This window comes from Pongo pygmaeus, chromosome 11 (assembly GCF_028885625.2).
Source record: "Pongo pygmaeus isolate AG05252 chromosome 11, NHGRI_mPonPyg2-v2.0_pri, whole genome shotgun sequence".
Classification (NCBI taxonomy): Eukaryota; Metazoa; Chordata; class Mammalia; order Primates; family Hominidae; genus Pongo; species Pongo pygmaeus.
In genome coordinates this window covers 101369552-101393198 of record NC_072384.2, presented here as the reverse complement: position 1 = coordinate 101393198, position 23647 = coordinate 101369552, and the positions used below count along the sequence as shown (strand labels likewise).

General features: G+C 44.4%; 1 protein-coding gene, 1 non-coding gene and 1 pseudogene across 11 annotated transcripts in view; 1 reads left to right on the top strand and 2 right to left on the bottom strand.

Annotated features, from left to right (window-relative positions):
* The window catches only part of CFLAR (CASP8 and FADD like apoptosis regulator), a 55344-nt gene that overhangs the window by 11703 nt on the left and 19994 nt on the right, over positions 1-23647 (bottom strand). For 6 of the 10 annotated variants that reach the window (XR_010122946.1, XM_054476854.2, XM_063648343.1 and 3 more), the window contains 5 exons: positions 23429-23564; positions 19068-19150; positions 14099-14153; positions 10464-10513; positions 9683-9764 (listed from right to left, as the gene is read on the bottom strand). Coding sequence is in view for 9 of the 10 variants with exons in the window: in XM_054476854.2 (XP_054332829.1) it covers positions 9683-9764; positions 10464-10513; positions 14099-14153; positions 19068-19150; positions 23429-23564 (406 nt within the window). In the remaining variant the exon portion in view is untranslated. Of the gene's footprint in view, positions 1-1789; positions 8574-9682; positions 9765-10463; positions 10514-14098; positions 14154-19067; positions 19151-19639; positions 23339-23428; positions 23565-23647 lie in introns of those variants that run through there. The other 4 variants (XM_054476857.2, XM_063648342.1, XM_063648344.1 and 1 more) reach the window with 3 other exon arrangements.
* Positions 17581-17643, bottom strand: LOC129032233 (U7 small nuclear RNA). Its single transcript, XR_008501252.1, has one exon. It is a non-coding gene; the product is annotated as a U7 small nuclear RNA (small nuclear RNA).
* On the top strand, positions 20624-22007 carry LOC129031082 (inosine-5'-monophosphate dehydrogenase 1-like; annotated as a pseudogene).

Sequence of the window (23647 nt, the reverse complement as noted above, 5' to 3'; positions counted from 1 at the left end):
AAACCCTGTCTCTACTAAAAATACAAAAATTAGTTAGGTGTAGTGGCATGCACCTGTAGTCCCAGCTACTCAGGAGGCTGAGGCAGGAGAATCGCTTGAACCCAGGAGGTGGAGGTTGCAGTGAGCCAACATTGTGACACTGCACTCCAGCCTGGGCAACAGAGTGAGACTCTGTCTCAAAAAAAAAAAAAAAACGAATTATTATATCATGTAAGAATGAAGAGATACAAAGGAGGTGCTGATATTCCTAAGTCTATAATCAATAAGCATCATTAACAAGGAAATAGGAGACACGATTCACAGGTTGCAAATAACCCATTAAATAGTGAGGGTAGCCGGGCCCAGTGGCTCACACCTGTAATCCTAGCACTTTGGGAGGCCGAGACAGGCGGATCACCTGAGGTCAGGAGTTTGAGACCAGTCTGGCCAATATGGTGAAACCCTGTCTCTACTAAAAATACAAAAATTAGCCAGGCGTGGTAGTGCTCACCTGTAATCCCAGCTACTAGGGAGGCTGAGACAGGAGAATTGCTTGAACCTGGGAGGCAGAGGTTGCAGTGAGCCAAGATTGCGCCACTGCACTCCAGCCTGGGCAACAGAGCAGGACTCTGTCTCAAATTCAAATTCAAATAATAATAATAATAATAATAACAATAATAATAATAATAATGAGGGCAAATGCCTTCACAGGATCTCTGGGTAGCTGTTATCAGGACTGTAATTTTGCACAGCCTTTTTGAAGAGCAATTTGGGAGTATCATTAAACTTAAAATGTGTATACCCTTTATAAAAAAAAAAGAAAACTCTCTGTGTGGTAGAAGAGGCCTGGATGCACTGTCCCCTAGCTATCTCCTCTGAGGGTGCAGGTGAGTTTCGATACCCAGTGCTGAATCCAGGCTGAACAAGGAGAGAACCTGGACTAGGACTCCAGTTCCATCACTACTATTCTATTCCAAAGGACTCACACATCTCTAATCATGGAGTATTTGCTCCTCCAGGGGGCAGAAGCAAACAGGGAAACACCAGACTCAAAGCTCTTTTGTTTACTTATCTCAAGATTGGTTCACTTCCCTCAAAACCTCTCTTCACTGATAAATGTCCTTCCTTATCAAAGTCCTTGAAAGAAAGCTTCACCACGTTCTCCCTGCCCATGCTGATATGTAAGGCTTGGACAGAACAAATGCTGTACTGTGCCTTCCAGCTCTTTCCTTTATTTGTGCTCCCTGGAGGTTCTGGCTGGGGAAGCCCCTGTCACATGACCGTGAGCAGACAGCTGCGTGGTGCAGGGCAAAAGAGGAACCAGCCTTGGAATCACAAGATGTGGGTTTAAGTCCTAGTTCCTCCATCTCCTCCTACTAGGGTCTGAATCTTGCATGGTCTTGGAAGAGACTGAGCTATAACAGCAGAGAAGCTAGGAAGGAAATGGGAATCTGAGGTCTGGGGCAGAAAATCCTTACCTAAAAGAACAGAAGAAAAATGGCTAAAGCTGGAGGTGAAGCCAAAAACCATGCAGGTCCCAAGTGCCAATAAGAACAGCAGGTCTGAGCCTCAGACAAGACAGAGCATTGCTTAAATATCCTGTGGCAAGGCAGTCACTCCACAGGCCCAGCCTAAAGACATCACCGCTGACATTTCCCATTAACGTCACAATTTTCCTCTGTGAGGTGGTGAGGTGGAGTGGGAAGGGCTGTTAGCTGGCACTTGCAACTTTATTGGGCCAGCAAGAACATGCATACAGCCCAGTCTAATGTATAGGATCAAAAAGGTAATGACAGTGCGACTTTGAGTCAGTTTGAGTCAGCCCCAGTTTATTCATCTATAAAACAGGATTAAAACTAATGTTTGGCCAGGTGCAGTGGCTCACACCTATAATCCCAGCACTTTGGGAGGCTGAGGTGGGAGGACGGCTTGAGCTCAGGAATTTGAGACCACCCTGGGCGTCACAGGGAACCCCGTCTCTACAAAAAATAAAAAAATTAGCCAGGCATGGTAGTGCATGCCTGTAGTCATCACAGCTACTTAGGAGGCTCAGGCAGGAGGATCTCTTGAGCAGGAGGTTCTTCAAAAGGTGACTGTGAGGGCAGGGTACGGTGGCTCGTACCTGTAATCCCAGCATTTTGGGAGGCCAAGGCGGGTGGATCGCTTGAGCTGCAGAGTTTGAGACCAGCCTGGGCAACATGGCAAAACCCCATCTCTACCAAAAATACAAAAATTGGCCGGGCATGGTGGCACGCATTTGTGGTGCCAGCTACTTGGGAGGCTAAGGAAGGAGGATCACTTGAGCCCAGGAAGTGGAGGAGCCAAGATCGCTCCACTGCACTCCAGCCTGGGTGAAAGAGTGAGACTCTGTCTCAGAAAAAAGGTGACCGTGAGGATCCAATGAGATTTCTGTAAAGATGCTTTGCAAACTGTGTTTATTCAAATATAAGATATTGACTTTAAAGGAAATAAAGGCAGCCATTTCAAAGTACAAATCACCAACCTTATGGTGTTGTGCATCTCTCATGGAATCTCTCTCTTAGAACCTGGAGGGAGGTCTCTATATTCTAAACTAAAATGGGCTCAGAGCAGACAGAGTCCATATCCTATGTAGGTAGGACAGTAACTGTTTTGTCCTTGCACATAAATAGAGGAAGAAAAACTTGGGGGCCGGGTTTGGAAAATAAAATTTCAACAAACTACAGAAGTCCCACTTCTCCTTCTAGAACCCACCCTGGAAATCCCACACTCAACCCAGTCTGATCTCCGTAAATTTCAACTGTTCTTTAGAACTTCTGGAAATGATGTGGGGGGGCAGGGAGGGGAAGGGCGGGGGTTCTTCTGGCCTTGCAGTTAGTACAGGGCTGTTCATTCAAGGCCAGGGTTAGCACTACTCACAGATTTGAGGACTTCACAGATAAAACAAAAAAAACAAAATACAGTAAAATGTCATGACTTCATTAATTTAGAATTTGTTTTGATCTAAATGAGGATACATTTATCTTGACAATTTCTATGAAAAGGGCTTCATTAAATAAATGTATAAAATAAACAAGAATGAGGGAATGCTTCAACAGTTAATTTACAATCACATATTGAGTACCTTTAATAAACCCAGTGTTAACTGCTATAGAGCACATGGGTAAAACACAAGATGGGCAAAACATTCTTAGTGAAAAAGGGAGTTCTGAGGTCAAACATGTTTGGGAAATGCAAGGTGGACAAGGCTAAAATAGGTTTCTTCACGGGAAGAATTCTCAGAGCCTATAATAGGTCAATATGCATTGCAAATCTCTGAGGGGGAAGAGATTAGGCAGCACTTCTCAAATTTACTTGACCGGAAAACTTTTGTTTTACAAAGTTCCCCTTATTGCCTACAGAAACACTTGGACAAGAGAATACGTATCAAATATATGATGTACTTCAATCAAAGAGCTTATAATCTTGTTGGGGAAGCAAAGCTTATAAATGCACATAAAACAAAGATTACGTGGTGGCTCATGACCATAATCCCAGTGCTTTGGGAGGCCAAGGCAGGAAGATCACTTGAAGCCAGGAGTTCAAGACTGCCCTGGGCAATACAGCAAAAGACCCTGTCTCTATAAAAAACAAAAAGTTAGCCAGACATGATAGCATGTGCCTGTAGTCCCAGCCACTTAGGAGGCTGAAGTGGGAGGATTGCTTGAGCCCAGAAGTTTGAGACCAGCCTGGGCAACATAGTGAGACCCTGTCTCTACAGAATATTTTAAAAATTAGATGGATGTGGTGGCACCTGTGTGTAGTTCCAGCTACTTGGGAGGGTGAGGTGAGAGGATCGCTTGAGCCCGGGAGATTAAGGCTGCAGTGAGCCATGATTGTACCACTGCTCCATTCTGGGTGATAGAGCAAGACCCTATCTCAAAAAAGAAAAGGAAAGTACAGAAAAATGTTCAAACTTTTCAGAAAGAGCAGGATAGAAAAAAAATACTTCCTCTTGGCCAGGTGTGATGGCTCATCCCTGTGATCCCAACACTTTGGGAGGCTGAGGCGGGCAGATCACCTGAGGTCAGGAGTTCAAGACCAGCCTGGCCAACATGGTGAAACCCCATCTCTACAAAAATACAAAAATTAGCCGGGCATGATAGCGGGTGCCTGTAATCCCAGCTACTCAGGTGGCTGAGGCGGAGAATTGCTTGAACCCAGGAGACAGAGGTTGCAGTGAGCCAAGATAACGCCATTGCACTCCAGTAGCCTGGGCAACAGAGCAAGACTCTGTCTCAAAAAAAAAAAAAAAAAAAAAAACAACAACTTCCTCTTAAAATCTGCAAACATCGTCTTTTATTTGTATTCAAGGGCCTTAAAAACAACCAGAGCTTTAGGCCAAGCCGTAAAGCCCATCTGTCAGAGATGTGAGACGTTTGCTTCTATATTCCTAACAAGATAAAAAAGTCCAGTGCTTAAAGATGACCCACCAGGGCCTAGCACAGGTCCAGCTTTGCTGTCACTGACACAGATGACACAACACCAAAGACTTATTTTTCAATTCTACCAAACTGAGATAATTAGTTCCCAAATCCCTAAGCATTTACTTCTGCCTCAAGAAGAGGTTACTGAACTCAATAAGGATTCTTCTCAAGAATGAACTACCAAAGAATAACCTTAGTTCATGCACAACACAGCTCTGAGATCAGACTCCACCTCATTGCCTTAATATTTGCTTCGCACAGGGCCAAGCATGGTGCTTTGCACATAGTAGGCCCTCAACGAACATTTACTGGACAAACAAAGAAATAAAGCTTTAAATACTTGGGGGACTGGCATGCTCTTTGGATAAAAGTCTGGTTTTTTAAGGAGAGAAGGGAAGATAGGTAGAAGAGAGTCTGCTAAACTCTAAAGATAAAAAGGAATGGCTTTTAGAAACACACTGACACTGGGAGAGCTTATTCCTTCATTCATTCACCCAACAATTATTTATTGAACACCTATGTACCAGGTATTGTTCCAGGTACTGGAGACCCATAGTAGGAGATAGATAAACTCCCTCAGCTTCATGGAAATTATATTGAGGCAAAGTAGTTAAAAGCATACGCTTTGGAGTCCAGCTTTTGAATCCCAGCTCAATCAGTACTAGAGAAGGTAGGAGTGTAGTTCACTGCTCAGCTTCCTCACCTTGAAAATGGAGAGAATAGGCCAGGCACGATGGCTCATGCCTGTAATCCTAGCACTTTGGGAGGCTGAGGTGGGCAGATCACGAGGTCAGGAGATCGAGACCAGCCTGGCCGACATGGTGAAACCTTGTCTCTACTAAAAATACAAAATTAGCTGGGCATGCTGGCACATGCCTGTAATCCCAGCTACTCAGGAGGCTGAGGCAGGAGAATCGCTTGAACCTGGGAGGTGGAGGTTGCGGTGAGCTGAGATCGCGCCATTGCACTCCAGCCTGGGCAACAAAAGTGAAACTCCGTCTTAAAAATAAATTAAAAAAAAAAAAAGAAAAAAGAAAAATTAGCTGGGCGTGGTGGCGCATGCCTGTAATCCCAGCTACTCAGGAGGCTGAGGCAGAAGAATCGCTTGAACTTGGGAGGGAGAGGTTGCAGTGAGCCGAGATTGCACCACTGCACTCCAGCCTGGCGACAGAGCAAGACTCCGTCAAAAAAAAGAAAAGAAAATAGAATATTCCTAGCAAATTAGTTCTAAGTAAAACAAAAAAAATTTAATGGAGAGAATAGTACCTATATTATGGTATTATTTATGAGGATTAAGCAAAAATCCGTGTAAAGCAATTAGCAAAGTACCTGGCACGTAGTAGATTTTTAATAAATTATATACTCTGAGCACAGCTATACCCAGGTTAGTCCTATCAAGTTCTTGTTTCTTTCTTTCAGAGCCCTTATTTCGGCTGGCAATTACCTTACCTGCTTGTTCATTATCTGACTTCTGCACTCCTCCCAAGTGTTCAATGTTAACCAGATGGCAAAGTTAACTAGACAGAGGAAATCCACATAATTACTCTAGATGAAGTCCCCTAACTGCAGATTAGATGGAAAAGAGATGAAGGGTGCTGCACTAATAATAACAACCATTTTCAACCAAGGCAGGATTCTGGGCCTAGAATCTTCAGTGACAAATTACCAGGAGAGGAGGAGGAAAATGAAGAGCTGGAGGCCTAGAGAGATGGTGTGAGGAGAGGAGACTGTGCCTTTCCACTTCTTAATAATTAATGTTCTCCTGCTGCTCTGAGTCTGTGCACGTAAGTGGATTTGTGACCTCTCAGCTGATGAAAACCATAGCACAAGAAGAGTAAAAGTGTGCTGCCTTGTTTCTTACTTGCTAATTAGCCACCTGAGCCCAGGGGGGTTTATAAGTGGCCTCAAGCCCAATTATTGATTTTGTTCCCAGAGGCAGGGAAGGCTTGAGTCAAATCACCCTGATTCTCAGGGGAAAGGCAGCACTGAGCATCCAGGGTACCCTCTAATGGCCCAGGCCTACTCTTGTCCAGCAATGTACCACCAAGATGTCGAACTTTAAAGGACTATGTCTGACCAGGAAGGACCTGCTGTCTAGAGCTGCCATTCTGATTCTTGGAGCTCGTATACAGATACATCGGCAGCCATGGGGCAGGAAACAGATGTACCAATGCAGTCAAGACCAATACCTGCTCATACCTGTGGCCAAAAGCATGATGCCCCAGGCTCTGCCTCCAATTCTACCATCTTCTTCCATCTTTCTCTTTTATCAGGTCTCTGCCCTCCTGTATTTTGTACTTAGATTCTCCTCTGCCAAGCCCATTGAGACTGTGACTGGTAGGAGTGTTGTGCTCAGCTTTCCACTTGAGTGTTTAGCCAAGAAGCTGGATAACCCTCTCAGGTTATGGCCTCCATTCCAGTGCACCTCAGTCTATGGGGATGCATTCCACTCACCCTTGGGCCTAGAGCAGGCCTCAGTGCCCTGGTCTCTCACTTGTCTGAGATCAGACTCTATGTACCAAGTGCAAAGCCATGGTGAGCTCTTGCTTAGGTGGTTTATGGCTAGAATTAAACAAGCAAATGAGGAAATAGTGCTAGTTGGCATCTAGTACAAGCTCACACTGTGCCAGGCATTATTCTAAGCCCTTTCCAAGTATGAACTCACTCATTCTGCCCAACCTCCCTATGAGGTAGGTCCTGTTATTAACACACTTTACAGAAGAGAAACTGGGACTGAAGGAGGCCGAGAACTCAGCACTACAGGAAAAATAAAAATAAAATTTAAATTAACAAAAATTAGAAGCCAGGCGCGGTGACTCATGCCTGTAATCCCAGCACTTTGGGAGGCCAAGGTGGGTGGATCACTTGAGGTCAGGAGTTCGAGACCAGCCTGGCCAACACGGTGAAACCCCGTCTACTAAAAATACAAAAAATTAGCCAGGCACGGTGGCGGGCGCCTGTATTCCTGAGAGGGATGTACTCGGGAGGCTGAGGCAGGAGAATTGCTTGAACCCAGGAGGAAGAGGTTGCAGTGAGCCAAGATCGCACCATGGCCCTCCAGCATGGGCAACAAGAGTGAGATTCTCTCTCAAGAAAGAAAAAAAAATTAAAAAAAATAAAGAGGCCAGGGACATTGCCCAAGGTCACAAGCTAGAACATGGCATAGCCATGATTCAGACCCACACTGTCATATTCCATTTCTCAACTCTGATCATGCTCCTATAATGCAGAAAAATTCGAATATACATTCAGCCCCTGCCCCCAAGAGGCCCACAACCCAGCAACAGAAGCAAGCACAGACATTGAGTTTTAGCCAAAAAACTTAGTTTTTCAATTCACAGCAGGTCATGGCTTTCTTTTTTTTTTTATGATTCTCTCATACAACAGATATACATACAACATCTGCTGATGAATGAAACAAAACTGACCAAAACCAGAAGTACAGGACAATTACATAACCTCACTAAACGGGAAGTGACTCATTAAGAAAATATTTTCTCATTCTTATATGGGTACTAATGGCTAAAAAGGAGAAGACACTTATCTTTCTCACATCTAACCAAAAATAGGACATGACCAAGCAGGATCATCTCTGAAATCCTGGAAAATTTAGTATTATATTTGCTAATTTGACCTTCTCTTAGCCTTTCTTCCCATAAAACTCCCCATGGTAACATTTTAAGTGAGCCTAAAAGATAGTTCTGACTCATTTTAAGAGAATGTTGAGAAGCTCTAAAACTGGAAATACAATGATCGATCCTCTTAAGGAAGAGCTAAATAATTAAACAGAACGTCATTCCACTTATCTAGGCTCTTCTCATTCTCTTTTGATGCAGCACCAGTGATTCAGTTTGAGTCAGACATCCAACAACCACTGAGCAAAAGAATCATCTCAGATCCAAGCAATGGTGATGCAGATAGAAGAGACTGAGGCCAACGACCAAAGCAAAGGACAGCATAACTGAATGACACATTGCTCAGAAAATATCCAAAGCTCTGTAAGTGAACACACATTTATTATGTCTTTAATGTTCCCAGGAAAGCTTTTGTCGTCTATCCAGGTGAAATGATGGGGCACGTGATAATATATGAAGCCAGAATGCCTTCCATTAATATTAATGCCCCTCTGGGTTCCAGGACTTCTCCCTGCTACAGCATCCAAAAGAAAAGGCAAGACTAAGGTTCACCAACTACCGTAAATGATGTCTTTGTGCCAGAGACACTGTTACGTGTTCCCCAAATCCATTTCATTTTCCTCCTGACACACAGCGAGACTAATTTCTCCATGTCCACTACAGTTAGATGGAGCCACATGACTGAGTTCTGACCAATCTAATAGGGTGGAAATGATGCATATTATCACTTTTAAGCCTGGTCCCTAAAATCTCTTGTGAGATCCTTCACACATTCTCTTTTCCCTTATCTGCTAGCCAGATGCAAAGGACTCTGCAGAAAACTCCAAGACCTCAGAAGATAATGGAGCCACTGAATAGCCACATGAACAAAGCTCCCCCAGCCCGATCCACACTAGCCTGTGACATGAATGAGAAACAAGTCTCTATTGTGTTGAAACACATATTCATTTTTTTTTCTTTTTTTGAGACAGGGTCTTGCTCTGTCACCCACACTGGAGTGCAGTGGCACCATCTTGGCTCACTGCAGCCTTGACCTCCTTGGGCTCAAGTGATCCTCCTGCTTCAGCTTCCCATGTAGCTGGGACTACAGGTGTGCACCACCACACCAGCTAATTTTTTTTTTTTTTTTGAGGAATCTTGCTCTGTCACCCAGGCTGGAGTGCAGTGGCGCGATCTCGGCTCACTGCAAGCTCTGCCTCCCAGGTTCAAGCAATTCTTCTGCCTCAGCCTCCCAAGTAGCTGGGACTACAGGCGCCCGCCACCATGCCCAGCTAATTTTTGTACTTTTAGTAGAGATGGGGTTTCACCATATTGGCCAGGTTGATCTTGAACTCCTGACCTCATGATCCGCCTGCCTCTGTCTCCCAAAGTGCTGGGATTACAGGTGCGAGCCACCATGCCCGGCCCACACCAGCTAATTTTTAACTGGGCTCAAGTGATCCTCCCATCTCAGCCTCACAAAGTGCTGGAATTCCAGGCATGAGCCAGCGCACCCAGCCTGAAGCACAGATTCTTGAACTGGTTTGTCACGGCAGTTGGTGCTGATCACTCTAATGAATACAGCTTGCCTGTGCCATGATCTCAATCTGGGGGCACCAGTTAATCTGCAGCTTCTACACCTACCTGTCTCATTGCCAATGCAATCGATTATCAGGCAGATTCCTAGGGGCTTGCTCTTCATCTTGTATCTCTCTTCAGGTACGCTCTGGAAAGGAAGGCAAGAATTGCTAAAGACTCTGGATATTGCTCTGTTTCTATAAGGTCCCACCCATATACCATCTCTTCTTTTGGATTTCCTTTGGCAGGTGAGTCACTCAACAGACACGGCCTGAAGTTTCCCATTATGGCAAATGTTTCCCATTAATATCAAATTTTTCCTCTATTAGGGTAATGTGCTTAAGACAAATTATTTTCATTTTTATTTAATTTTAATGAAAATCCCAGTCTCTTTATTGGCTTTGTGGAATAAAGATAATTTGAAAAAGAGAGAAAACATGAGTCATGTCTCCACAGTAACCTGAAGTTATATAAGTGGCATGTTGCCAAGTACAAAGGGAGCCCTTCTATTGCTTCTGCTTACAAAGAGGTGTCAACGTAAGAAAAAGCCAGAACAAGTCAAAGTTCAGGGAAGTATCACTGCTGACTAATATGTTCAGCAGTCACTGAGTTGAGATGAGGAGTGCTACTTTGGAACTTCCCTGCATTCCAAAGTTCACTAATGCAATCCACTTTAACATCTTTCTCTTTGTTATTCAGGGTTCCCTTGTATGGAAGTTCTCGGGAGAACAACACTCTCAGAGTCCCATTGTCTCAAAGAATTCTTAATGGACAGATATTTTTAAAGAAGTCAGGGTTATCCACAGCTATGTACATATAATACCAAATCAGATCATTTATTCTGTACCTGAGGCAAAAAAGCTTCTGATTCCTGAATGGATTTCTTCACCGGTTCTTCTGGGGGATGAGAGAAACCATTTACAAAGCTGAAGGAGAGCTAAGTCCACCCCTACACTGGCTGAGTTTCTTTGTATAACAACTGTTCTCCCTTCCTATTTTCTTCAATTATCTCTTCTTTCCCCAGCTATACTTGGCCCCAAGGTTCCAACCTCACATTGAAGAAAGTGACATAAGAAAACACAAGTCCCAGCGCTATCAGGGGCTATCTGGAAAAGCTGCTTAAACGGCAAGTGAAAGAAGGCTCTCCCCTACCCCGTTCTAGGTGAGGAACAGGTGGCTGGTGAGTTTTTAACTTGATAGGAGAATCTAATAACCTCACCACCCAACAATACTGATAGCTTTCCTATATGCGCTGAAACTGTTGACAATACCTAAAGGGAACAGCCTTAGAGAGTGCAGAGCAGGGAAAGTTTATACGTTTGCTAGTTACAAAACAGATGGCACTGTTTTCATAGTCCAGTGATACTGGGAGATCATAAAATAAAATGTCAATGGCAAGACAGTGACAATGGGGGGCAGTGAGGCTGGCAAATGGAGATGAGACTAAAGCTAATTTGCTAGAAAAAAATGACTTCATTAGGTCAGGGAGGTGGAAGAACAACCAGTTTTGAGCCGAGATTGTGCCACTGCACTCCAACCTGGGCAACAGAGCAAGACTCTGTCTCCAAAAAAAAAGAAAAAAATTTAAAAAAGATACACAGCATATATTAAGTGAAAAATGGATTATTAAATAATATGTATAATATTGATTCTGTGTACTTAAAAATATATATTTGTGTACATATACTTACACATGTATTAATATATGCTTAAATATAAAAGAATCTGGAGGCCTAAAAATCAAACAATAGCAGCTATCTCTGATACTTGAAAGTAGAAATTTCATTTTATATTTTTTGTATTTTAGCAATTATATATTAACAGAACAAACAAACAAAGAAAACCCACAAAATAATCTATGTGATATATCTATCTCAGTTTAAGGCATTTAGCAAGAACTTACTAAATTGAAGTTATCACCATCCTCATCAAATTCAATGATGGCTGAACAGTTCAAATCTATTTGGAAGTCCAAATTAATATAAATATTTGGTTTGATTATTATTATTTATTTATTTAGATGGAGTCTTGCTCTGTCACCCAGGCTGGAGTGCAATGGCACGATCTCAGCTCACTGCAACCTCCGCCTCCCAGGTTGAAGCAATTCTCCTGCCTCAGCCTCCTGAGTAGCTGGGATTACAGGTGTGTGCCACCACACCTGGCTAATTTTTATATTTTCAGTAGAGACGGGGTTTCACCATGTTGGTCAGGCTGGTCTCGAACTCCTGACCTCGTGATCCGCCCGTCTCGGCCTCCCAAAGTGCTGGGATTACAGGCGTTAGCCACCATGCCTGGCCGACTATTTTAAACTTCTATTAAATTAAGCCCAAGTTATTAGAAAGCTTTCTTGGGAGGGGGCAGGGTCTTGCTCTGTTGCCCAGGCTAGAATGCAGTGGCAAGATCTCGGCTCACTGCAACCTCCACCTCCCAGGTTCAAGCAATTCTCCTGCCTCAGCCTTCCGAGTATCTGGGACTACAGGCGTGCACCACCACAACCGGATAATTTTTGTATTTTTAGTAGAGACGGGGTTTCACCATGGCCCAGGTTGGTCTCGAACTCCTGACTTCAGGTGATGCACCCACCTCGACCTCCCACAGTGCTGGGACTACAGGCATGAGCTACTATGCCCAGCCCAGAAACCTTTTTCTTTTATTAGCAAATAAACCAAGTCCAAGCAAGAACAAGTAAGCAGCTCTCCTAACAGGATCATAGGGATATTCGGATTCTCACTTACCTCATCTGTACAATTATGACCAAGGATAAAACTGCCATCAGGGAGCAAATGGAAAGAACACCAATTGTTTTTAATTCCTATGCAAATCTACTAGGTCTCCTATTTTCCCTTTAAACAGGCTTCGGAATACTAATTCTCATCACCTCACCAGTGTTTTAAGAAACATGCTATCATTTCAGGAATTAATTCGCTTCTCAGTAGTTTTTGCTGGATGGCACAATATTAGGTAGAGAATGACAGACATGAGCTACACCATCTGACTAATCCGGGCAAAATAAGTTTCCAGGTGCACATAGCACAAAGACTGAGTCGTAAGATATCTGTAAGGGGACTGCCACACAAAGAGGGCTTCTATTAGGCCACTGCCCTACTCAAAACATTCATGATGTCCCACCACACACAGGACAGATTCCAAGCCTCTTGGATAAGACTGAAGCCCTCCATCACAGCCCATCAATCCGTTTCCTGGAGTTTGGAACCACAGCCATGTGCCTCATCAGTGTAAGACTGAGTCTCAGCTCTCACTTCAAGGAGGACTCAAGACAAGCAAAAGAAGTAAACTTTTGCTGGGTGCAGTGGCTCACACCTGTAATCCCAGCACTTTGGGAGGCCAAGGCGGGTGGATTACTTGAGGTCAGCAGTTTGAGACCAACCTGACCAACATGATGAAATGTTGTCTGTACAAACATTTCATCATATGTTGTCTGTACAAAATACAAAAATTAGGCTGGGCGCCATGGCTCATCCCTGTAATCCCAGTACTTTGGGAGACCAAGGCGGGTGGATCACCTGAGGTCAGAAGTTTGAGACCAGCCTGGGCAACAGAATGAAACCCCATCTCTACTAAAAATAGAAAAATAAACTGGGTGTGGTGGCGCAAGCCTGTAATCCCAGCTACTCGGGAGGCTGAGGCATAAGAATCACCTGAACCCAGGAGGTGGAGGTTGCAGTGAGCTGAGATTGCACCACTGCACGCCAGCCTGGGTGACAGAGCGAGACTCTGTCTCAAAAAAAAAAAAAAAAAAAAAAAAAAAAAAAATTAGCTGGGTGTGGTGGTGCGTGCCTTTAATCCCAGCTACTCAGGAGGCTGAGGCATGAGAATTATTTGAATTCAGGAGGTGGAGGCTGTAGTGAGCCGAAAGTGCACCACTGCACTCTGGCCTGGGTGACAGAGTGAGACTCCGTCTCCAAAAAAAAAAAAAAAAAAAGAAGTAATCTTTTAAAAAATGATCCATGGGATCAAGTGCTAATGTTTTAAGAGAGAAAACAGCTCATGTGGGTTGAAATGACCCATCTTTAAATTGCATGTTTTCTTTCTTAGGAAAGGGGGGATATCATCTGTAGAGTATCCAGACTTATTAAATAGGCTGTAAGACAAGAACTTATTTACCGTTCCTCTTCCTGCTGCTAGATATTTGGTTTAACATTGTTCATTATCATGGTCAGATGAATGTTTAACATGGCCTGGTTAGAGCTCCATTCCATTTCAGTTATAAACGTCACATCTCTTAAAATACAGCCAAGGTGATGAAGCTGATGGAGTATGATGGTGTTCAAACTTACATAAGCTAATTCAATAGACAACTAGAAATGCCAATGAGTCTACCATAAGAGTTTAACCAGTTTTTATTTTGAGAGCTTACTTAGATTATGTAGATAAAGGAAATGACCAACCTAAAAATGCAATATTTGTACTAGAATTATCAAGCATTTATAAATAATGAATATTAAAAAAAGGTGGTCTTACGTTGAGTGCCAAGCTGTTCCTTAAGTCTTTGTTCTTTACTTCTCCCATTATGGAGCTTCAAATACAAAGAATAAGGTCATGCTTCCTGTTAGTTATTTCAGAGGTACACTATACATCACACCTCTTTAAATGTCTCAATAGGATTCTTAACTCAGGAAAAAAATAAAAATATCATCCCAACAGTTAAATTATCTAAAGAATAGCAAGAGCTGTTAACTCCATAAATGCCATATCATATTACCAAAGAACAGGGAAATTCTGCTTTTAAAAGACGAAAATAGGCCGGGAGCGGTGGCTGACACCTGTAATCCCAACACCTTGGGATGCCAAGGTGGGTGGATCATCTGAGGCCAGGAGTTCCAGACCAGCCTGGCCAACATGGTAAAACCCCATCTCTACTAAAAATACAAAAATTTGCTGGGCATGGTGGCGTGCCCCTGTAATCCCAGCTTCTCAGGAGGCTGAGGCAGGAGAATCGCTTGAACCTGAGAGGCAGAGGTTGCAGTGAGCTGAGATGGTGCCATTGCACTCCAGCCTGGGCAACAAGAGTGAAAAGTGAAACTCTGTCACAAAAATTTAAAAAAAAGAAAATAAAAATATGCTAAGCTAGCATATTAGAATGTTTCAAAACAGCCCAATAAAATCTGATGTTACAGTATAGTATAGTTGCTAGCATAGCTCCAGGTTAGGATAAGCTGTTAGAACATGAGATTGACATTCCACCTGTTCCTTCAACACAGGGGCAAAGTACAGCATGGTTAAGAGTTGGATTTCTAGGCCAGACAGACCTGGCTAGGAATCCTAATTCTGCCACTTATTAGCTGTGTAACCTTGAGAAAGTTATTTAACTTCTGTATGTGTGTTTCTTCATATGCTAAATGAGGATAATAATAATAGATACCTTACAGATTTTGTATGAAGATTAAATGCACACAAAGCGCTCAGCACAGTGCCAAGCACATGGAAGTACATGATAAATGTCCAGTTATTGCTTTTCTATCATTGCCTAGCTACACATAAGCAACATATGGTCCTGATTCTTGATAATCAAATATTCTTGATAAACCACTTCTGAGGGCTAGAGTAAGAGTAATCAGAGAATGAAAGATTAAACCTACCCTTTCTCTTCTCAGATGACAGGTCCTATGTAAGATACACATACCACATGCTGTCAACCCATCTGAGACACTCAGCTTTCAAATGACAGCTCTTCTCTGAAGCTAACCTAGCCAAAAGAGTGAAGTACACTATCCATTAAGCTGTGTCAGTAGCTAAGTCTGTGTGTCTAAATTAAAAACATGTAAGTTGCCTTTTTCACTAATAATTAGTAACTGAGCCAGAGGCTGATCATATCAGATAGAAATTGGCTCCATGCATAGGTGTGTATTCACTTTTACATACTATTAGAGAGAGGTAATATATCACATCAAAGATGGATTTTAAAAGCATTGTATTGTAGCCATATAATTTTTAAATTCTTTTCTTTTTTTTTTTTTGAGACAGAGTCTCACTCTGTTGCCCAGGCTGGAGTGCAGTGGCGCCTGCAACCTCTGCCACCCGAGTTCAAGTGATTCTCCTGCCTCAGCCTCCAGAGTAGCTGGGATTATAGGCGCCTGCCACTGCACCTGGTTAATTTTTGTAGTTTTAGTAGAGACAGGGTTTCACCATCTTGGCCAGGCTGGTCTTGAACTCCTGACCTCGTGATCCACCTGCCTCAGCCTCCCAAAGTGCTGGGATTACAGGTGTGAGCCACCACGCCCAGCCATAATTTTTTAATTCTATAATATCTTGTGGTATCCTGTGGCATTTAATCATACAGTAATTTTTGAAGCACTTCTGCAGCCTCATATGAATTAACTTCTAGGTATTCGGCTCCTAAACCTTTTAAGAAAGTCACTGCATTCATATGCTATAGTGCCTGCTTACTAAATGAATGAATGAATAATCACAGTCACTTTTTTTTTTTTTTTTGAGACGGAGTTTCACTCTTGTTGCCCAGACTGGAGTGCAATGGCACAATCTCGGCTCACGACAACCTCCACCTCTCAGGTTCAAGTGATTCTCCTGCCTCAGCCTCGCAAGTAGCTGGGATTACAGGCATGCACCACCACACCAGGAAAATTTTGTATTTTTAGTAGAGACAGGGTTTCTCCATGTTGGTCTCAAAGTACCGAACTCAGGTGATCTGCCTGCCTCGGCCTCCCAACGTGCTGAGATTACAGGTGTGAGCCACCGCGCCCGGCCTTAGGGTCACATATTAAATATAAAAAATTTAAGGAGAAACTAATATGCAAAGCATATGGGCTCACAACAGGCTACATAGCAATGAATATGCTTCATTTACAAAATAGAAACACAATAGTAAAAATATGGCAGGTTTTTAACTAAGAATGACAATATAATTTATATTAGACAGACAATAGCAGAGAAAGCTCAGAAAACCTGGATCTGAATCCTAAATCTGCTTTTTCTCATTATTTGGTATGACAGAGACTCAGAAGGACAAAACAAAGCACATTTCATTCTTTTAAAAAATGTATGCTAGGCCAAGTACAGTGGCTCATGCCTGTAATCCCAGCACTTTGCGAGGCTGAGGCGGGCAGATCACCTGAGGTCGGGAGTTCAAGACCAGCCTGACCAACATGGAGAAACCCCATCTCTACTAAAAATATAAAATTACCCGGGCATGGTGGCACATGCCTGTAATCCCAGCTACTTGGAAGGCTGAGGTGGGAGAATCGCTTGAACCTGGGAGGCGGAGGTTGCGGTGAGCCGAGATCACGCCATTCCACACCAGCCTGGGCAATAAGAACAAAACTCCGTCTCAAAAAAACAAAAAGTATGCTCTAAGATATGGTATGACAAGTATATAGTTTATTATATACATCACAGTGCAGTGAAAGGAGTATGGGCTTGGTCCAGCTCTGCTAGTAGTTAGAAGTAGACAATCAGTTAATGTTCTTTAGGGCTAAGTTTCCTTATTTTGTTTATTAAGGGAGTTGGATAATATAATCCGTAAATCCATTTTAGTTCTGAAATTGCATTGCTCAGTAGTGTCTCTTACAGACATATTCTCCAAGAAACCATTTATATTACAAGAGTGGTTAATGTTTTCATTACATATTTTAACGAAAGCATGTATATATATATGTATATATATATATTTTTTTTTCTTTTAGAGACAAGGTCTCACTCTGTCACCGGGGCTGGAGTGCAGTGGCACACTCACAACTCACTGCAGCCTCAACCTCCCAGGCTCAGGCAATTTCTCCCACCTCAGCCTCCCAAGTAGCTGAGACTAAAGGCACACCATCATGCCCAGCTAATTTTTGTATTTTTTGTAGAAATGGGGTTTTGACATATTGCCCAGGTTTGTCTCGAACTCCTGGGCATCCGCCTGCCTCGGCCTCCTAAAGTGCTGGGATTACAGGCGTGAGCCACCACACTTAGCCAAAAGCATTTTTTTCCTTCTTTTTTTTTTAAGGGGCTTTCTGGCAAAAACTGAAAAGCCTGCTAGACAAATTCTAAAAAAGCTGTTAACACTGCCAAAAGCATTTCTAATTTAACCATGAAATTGTACCCGGGTCTAAGTCCTCACTACAAACTCCACATATCTTTATATGAACATGAGGATAAGATTACACCAAGATTTAACTTCTCAAGATAAAAGATTAACTAAACAACAATTCTGATACCTTGTACTAAGTCCTACGAACACAACAACCATAAGTGACTATATGATACTTATGCTCATGAACACCCTCAAAAATCTTTTCTTTCATCACTCAATAACAAAATAACTTTTGCTGAAATCATTAAAATTAGCTCAGTAAAAAAACAAATGCACAAAGAAGTACAAGGATATTTATTTTATAGCATTATTAGTAGTAACAAAAGATTGGAAAGCATCTAAACATACAGCAACAAGAAAGGGCTAAACACATTAACACGTTTAGAAAATGAAAGGATTTAATCATTCAAAATAATGATTAAGTAGAGGCAATTCCATGTTAATCATATGGAACAATTTCCAAGAATTTTCAGGTCAGGACAATGGGCATAGGGTGCTATCATTTGTAGAAGAGAAAAAAGCAAAAATGAAATATATGTGTAGACTATCTCTGGATAGTTACAGAATGAACTGGTTCACAACAGCTGCCTTTAGGAAAAATAATTGGAGGTCAGTATTATAGGGGTAGGAAGAAAACATTTTTTTTTGAGACAGAGTTTTGCTCTTGTCACCCAGGCTGGAGTACAATGGCGCGATTTGGCTACTGCAACCTCTACCTCCTGGGTTCATGTGATTCTCCTGCCTCAGCCTCCCAAGTAGCTGGGATTACAGGCACTGCCATCATACCTGGCTAATTTTTGTATTTTTAGTAGAGATGGAGTTTCACCATGTTGGCCAGGCCAGTCTCGAACTCCTGACCTCAGGTGATCCTTCCGGCTCGGCCTCCCAAAGTGCTGGGATTACACGCGTGAGCCACCACACCCGGGCGAAAAAAATACTTTTAAAACCTCTTGTAGTACATTTAAATTTTTTTTCCATAGGCATGGTGCATCTATTTTTATTTTTAAAGTTACATTTTCTTTAAGTTACAATTTCAAGTGAATAAATGAACAGATATGTATATGTATATACATATATACACACACACAGATATCGATGCAAACCCACATAAAAAAGAGTCTAGAAGGAAATATACCAAAATATTAACAGTGGTTGTCTTTGGGTAGTGGAATATAGGTGATTTATTTTCTTTTATCTTTCTCTATAGTCTCCAAATATCTCAATGAACATGTATTAGCTTTGAAATAAAAGAAGTTACATGTTTTTAAAACAAATACACATTTCTATCACAATTTTTTCAGATATTAAATAAAGTACATGCTGTGAGAATATGCATATTTTTATTAGAACTCTGAAATGGTTTCATGCTGGGATTCCATATGTTTTCTCCAGACTCACCCTGAAGTTATTTGAAGGATCCTTGAAACTCTTTTGGATTGCTGCTTGGAGAACATTCCTGTAACTTGTTCCTGCTCCTTGAACTATAAAAGCAGAAGGGAATTACTGAGTTAAAACTTATAAATTATTATCAAATAAATCTTCAACAGTGGTTCAGTCCAAGGTCAATCACCATCTTTCAAAATACCCCAAACTTTCCAGCCACCCTACTGTATTCAAAATTTCAGATGACTCTTTGACGAAACATCATTAAGAATGGAGTATAGGGTGCCCTGGCCCGCCCCGTCGCTGCGGCAGCCCCTGTCCCCGGCCCACCCAGCCCACCCAGCCCACCCGGCCACTGGCTGCAGAGTGGCAGCGGTGCGGCCTCGGCGTCGCAGCAGCTTCAGTGTTTTATGTCGGGTCGCGGGGTCTCGCGGTAGCATAACGGACTACCTATCAGCGGCGGCACCGGCTACGTGGTCGAGGACGGGTTCACCGCGCTGAAGGGGTGGGTTGCCCCTCCACACCTGTGGGTTTTTCTCGTTAGGTGGAACGAGAGACTTGGAAAAGAAAGAGACACAGAGACAAAGTATAGAGAAAGAAAAAAGGGGGCCCAGGGGACCGGCGTTCAGCATACGGAGGATCCCACCGGCCTCTCAGTTCCCTTAGTATTTATTGATCATTTTTGGGTGTTTCTCGGAGAGGGGGATGTGGCAGGGTCATAGGATAATAGTGGAGAGAAGGTCAGCAGATAAACACGTGAACAAAGGTCTCTGCATCAAGAACAAGGTAAAGAATTAAGTGCTATGCTTTAGATATGCATACACATAAACATCTCAATGCCTTAAAGAGCAGTATTGCTACCCACATGTCCCATCTCCAGCCCTAAGGCGGTTTTCCCCTATCTCAGTAGATGGAACATACAATCGGGTTTTATACCAAGACATTCCATTGCCCAGGGATGGGCAGGAGACAGATGACTTCCTCTTGTCTCAACTGCAAAGAGGCGTTCCTTCCTCTTTTACTAATCCTCCTCAGCACAGACCCTTTACGGGTGTTGGGCTGGGGGACGATCAGGTCTTTCCCTTCCCACGAGGCCATATTTCAGACTGTCACATGGGGAGAAACCTTGGACAATACCTGGCTTTCCTAGGCAGAGGTCCCTGCGGCCTTCCGCAGTGTTCGTATCCCTGGGTACTTGAGATTAGGGAGTGGTGATGACTCTTAACGAGCATGCTGTCTTCAAGCATTTGTTTAACAAAGCACATCTTGCACAGCCCTTAATCCATTTAACCCTGAGTTGACACAGCACATGTTTCAGGGAGCACAGGGTTGGGGGTAAGGTTACAGATTAACAGCATCTCAAGGCAGAAGAATTTTTCTTAGTACAAAACAAAATGGAGTCTCCTATGTCTACTTCTTTCTACAAAGACACAGTAACAATCTGATCTCTCTTTCTTTTTCCCACACCGCGCAGCAGCTCTTCGCCAGCGGCAAGGGACTCACCTACAACGACTTCTTGATTCTCCCAGGATTCATAGACTTCATAGCTGATGAGGTGGACCTGACCTCAGCCCTGACCTGATGGTCACGCTGAAGACGCCGCTGATCTACTCCCCCATGGACACTGTGACAGAGGCCGACGTGGCCATCGCGATGGCTCTGATGGGAGGTATTGGTTTCATTCACCACAACTGCACCCCAGAGTTCCAGGCCAGTGAGGTGCAGAAGGTCAAGAAGTTTGAACAGGGCTTTATCACACACCCCGTGGTGCTGAGCCCCTCGCACACTGTGGGTGATGTGCTGGAGGCCAAGATGCGGCATGGCTTCTCTGGCATCCCCATCACTGAGACGGGCACCATGGGCAGCAAGCTGGTGGGCATCGTCACCTCCCAAGACATTGACTTTCTTGCTGAGAAGGATCACACCACCCTCCTCAGTGAGGTGATGATGCCAAGGATCGAGCTAGTGGTGGCTCCAGCAGTGTGAGGTTGAAAGAGGCAAATGAGATCCTGCAGCTTAGCAAGAAAGGAAGCTGCCTATCCTCAATGATTGCGATGAGCTGGTGGCCATTATCACCGGCACCGCCCTGAAGAAGAACCGAGACCACCCTGTGGCCTCCAAGGATTCCCACGAGCAGCTGCTCGGTGGGCCAGCTGTGGGCACCCATGAGGATGACAAATACTGCCTGGACCTGCTCACCCAGGTGGGCGTCGATGTCGTAGGCTTGGACTCATCCCAAGGGAACTCGGTGTATCAGATCGCCATGGTGCATTACATCAAACAAAAGTACCCCCACCTCCAGGTGACTGGGGGGAATGTGGTGACAGCAGCCCAGGCCAACAACCTGATTGATGCTGGTGTGGATGGGCTGCGCAGGGGCATGGGCTGTGCGGCTCCATCTACATCACCCAGGAAGTGATGGCCTGCAGTCGGCCCCAGGGCACTGCTGTGTACAAGGTGGCCAAGCATACCCAGCACTTTGGTGTGCCCATCATAGCCAATGGCGGCATCCAGACCGTGGGGCATGTGGTCAAGGCCCTGGCCCTAGGAGCCTCCACAGTGATGACAGGCTCCCTGCTGGCCGCCACCATGGAGGCCCCCGGTGAGTACTTCTTCTCAGATGGAATGCAGCTCAAGAAATACCAGGGCTTGGGCTCACTGGATGCCATGGAAAAGAGCAGCAGCAGCCAGAAACAATACTTCAACGACGGGGATAAGGTGAAGATCACGCAGGGTGTCTTGGGCTCCATCCAGGACAAAGGGTCCATTCAGAAGTTCGTGCCCTACCTCATAGTGGGCATCCAGCACGGCTGCCAGGATATCGGGGCCCGCAGCCTGTCTGTCCTTCGGTCCATGATGTACTCAGGGGAGCTCAAGTTTGAGAAGCGGACCATGTCAGCCCAGATCGAGGGTGGCATCCATGGCCTGCACTCTTACAAGAAGTGGCTGTACTGAGGACAGCGGTGCAGGGTGAGGTGGTAGAGGGAGTGCACCCCAGTGCCCACCTTCGGGCACAGCTTCCCTCCATAACTGAGTGGTCTGCAGATTTGCACTATGGGTTCCCCAGCTCCTTTCCAGGGAGAGAGGAGGGGAGGCTCTGAGGGGTCTGCAACCCCCCTCGCTGGGCATCCCCTGCAGAGTCAGGACTGCTCCCTGGGCCAGGCTGCCCTGGGAGCCCCCCTGAACCCAGCCAGCTGGGCGCTCAGGCCCTGCGCCTGCCTCAGGTCTTTCTTGCTGCAGCCTGCTCCAGCCCAACCCCCATCCCAGGAGCAGACGGCCCCTCCTGGCTTCTCCTATAGGGTACCTCCCTGTCCCCAGCCCCCCAGGAAATGGTGCTCTCCTGGCCCTGCCTCTGGCCCTTCCCAGGCCGCTGCCCCCTCAGCCATGTGGCACTTCTGAGCTCCAGACCTAGGCCAAGGGGAGGTCTCGGCCCCCTTCCCCGGCTCTGGGCTACTCTTGGGTCCTGCTCCTCAGGCCACTCCCCAGTCCCCGGCCCTGGGGAGGAGGCTGCCCTGATCATGGCCGCCTGCCTGTCATTCCTGACTCACCACCGTCCCCAAGTGTACCATTCCTGCCCTCTCCTCAGCTGCAGTTGAAGGCTTTAACTTTGCACACTTTGGGATCACTGTTGCGTCCCTGTGTGTTAAATAATCGGAATAAAAATCAAGTAGGTCTCAAAAAACAAAAGACAAGAATGGAGCATAAATGCTACTTCTGTTTTCGATCTTTGATCAGTCATACTGTTGGGGTAAAAGAGTGCTCTATAGATCAATGAGTCTCAGCCATGCCCTTTAGGCTGTGATGCTATGGTGGCAGTGAACTTGCTAACAGAGCCCAAGCTGAGGATGAGTCTGAAAGACAATGAGGAATGCAAGTAAGGGAGAAGGCCAATGTGAATCTGGTCCTTTTTATCAAGGAAGAAATCGAATGTGCTCTTTTCCATAAGGAGGTTTTATGCAACTTGGGACACATGCAAGGAAGGTATGAGACCCAAGTGACATCACCCGAAGTTGGATAGTGGTTGTGAGGCCAAATACCAGAGCAAGGCAGTAGGGTTCAGCATACATGCAAAACCCCTGAATGTCCATAGCTCTGCTAGCCTGTGCAGATCCCAGATTCTTTCTTGAAGACTGAAATGTTAAGAACTGCTTGGCAGCATTTTGCAGAGATCATAAATATACAGGGCAATGGAGTTGGCAGATCTGGGATATGAAGAATATAAAGGGACGTGATTTCTAGCCACAAGCTAAAGGAGGCTTTGGTCATCTGGGTTCCATTCCATCCACCTATCCAACAAATGAATATTTATCAGTCGTGATGCCCACCCCCAAGCACAGAGTACTTCCTCTAGACCACTGAGAGGCCAAAATTCTTACCAGACTGCTTGTACTTCTGGATTTTTGTCTTCAGGTCTATTCTGTGGATGTTCTTTAGGCATTTTTCTAATAAATCCAGTTGATCTGGGGCAACCAGATTTAGTTTCTCCAACTCAACCACAAGGTCCAAGAAACTCTAAGAGAACCACCAACAAAAAACAAATGTCAATAGAGCTAGCTAGGCCAGGTGCAGAAGTTCATGCCTGTAATCCCAGCACT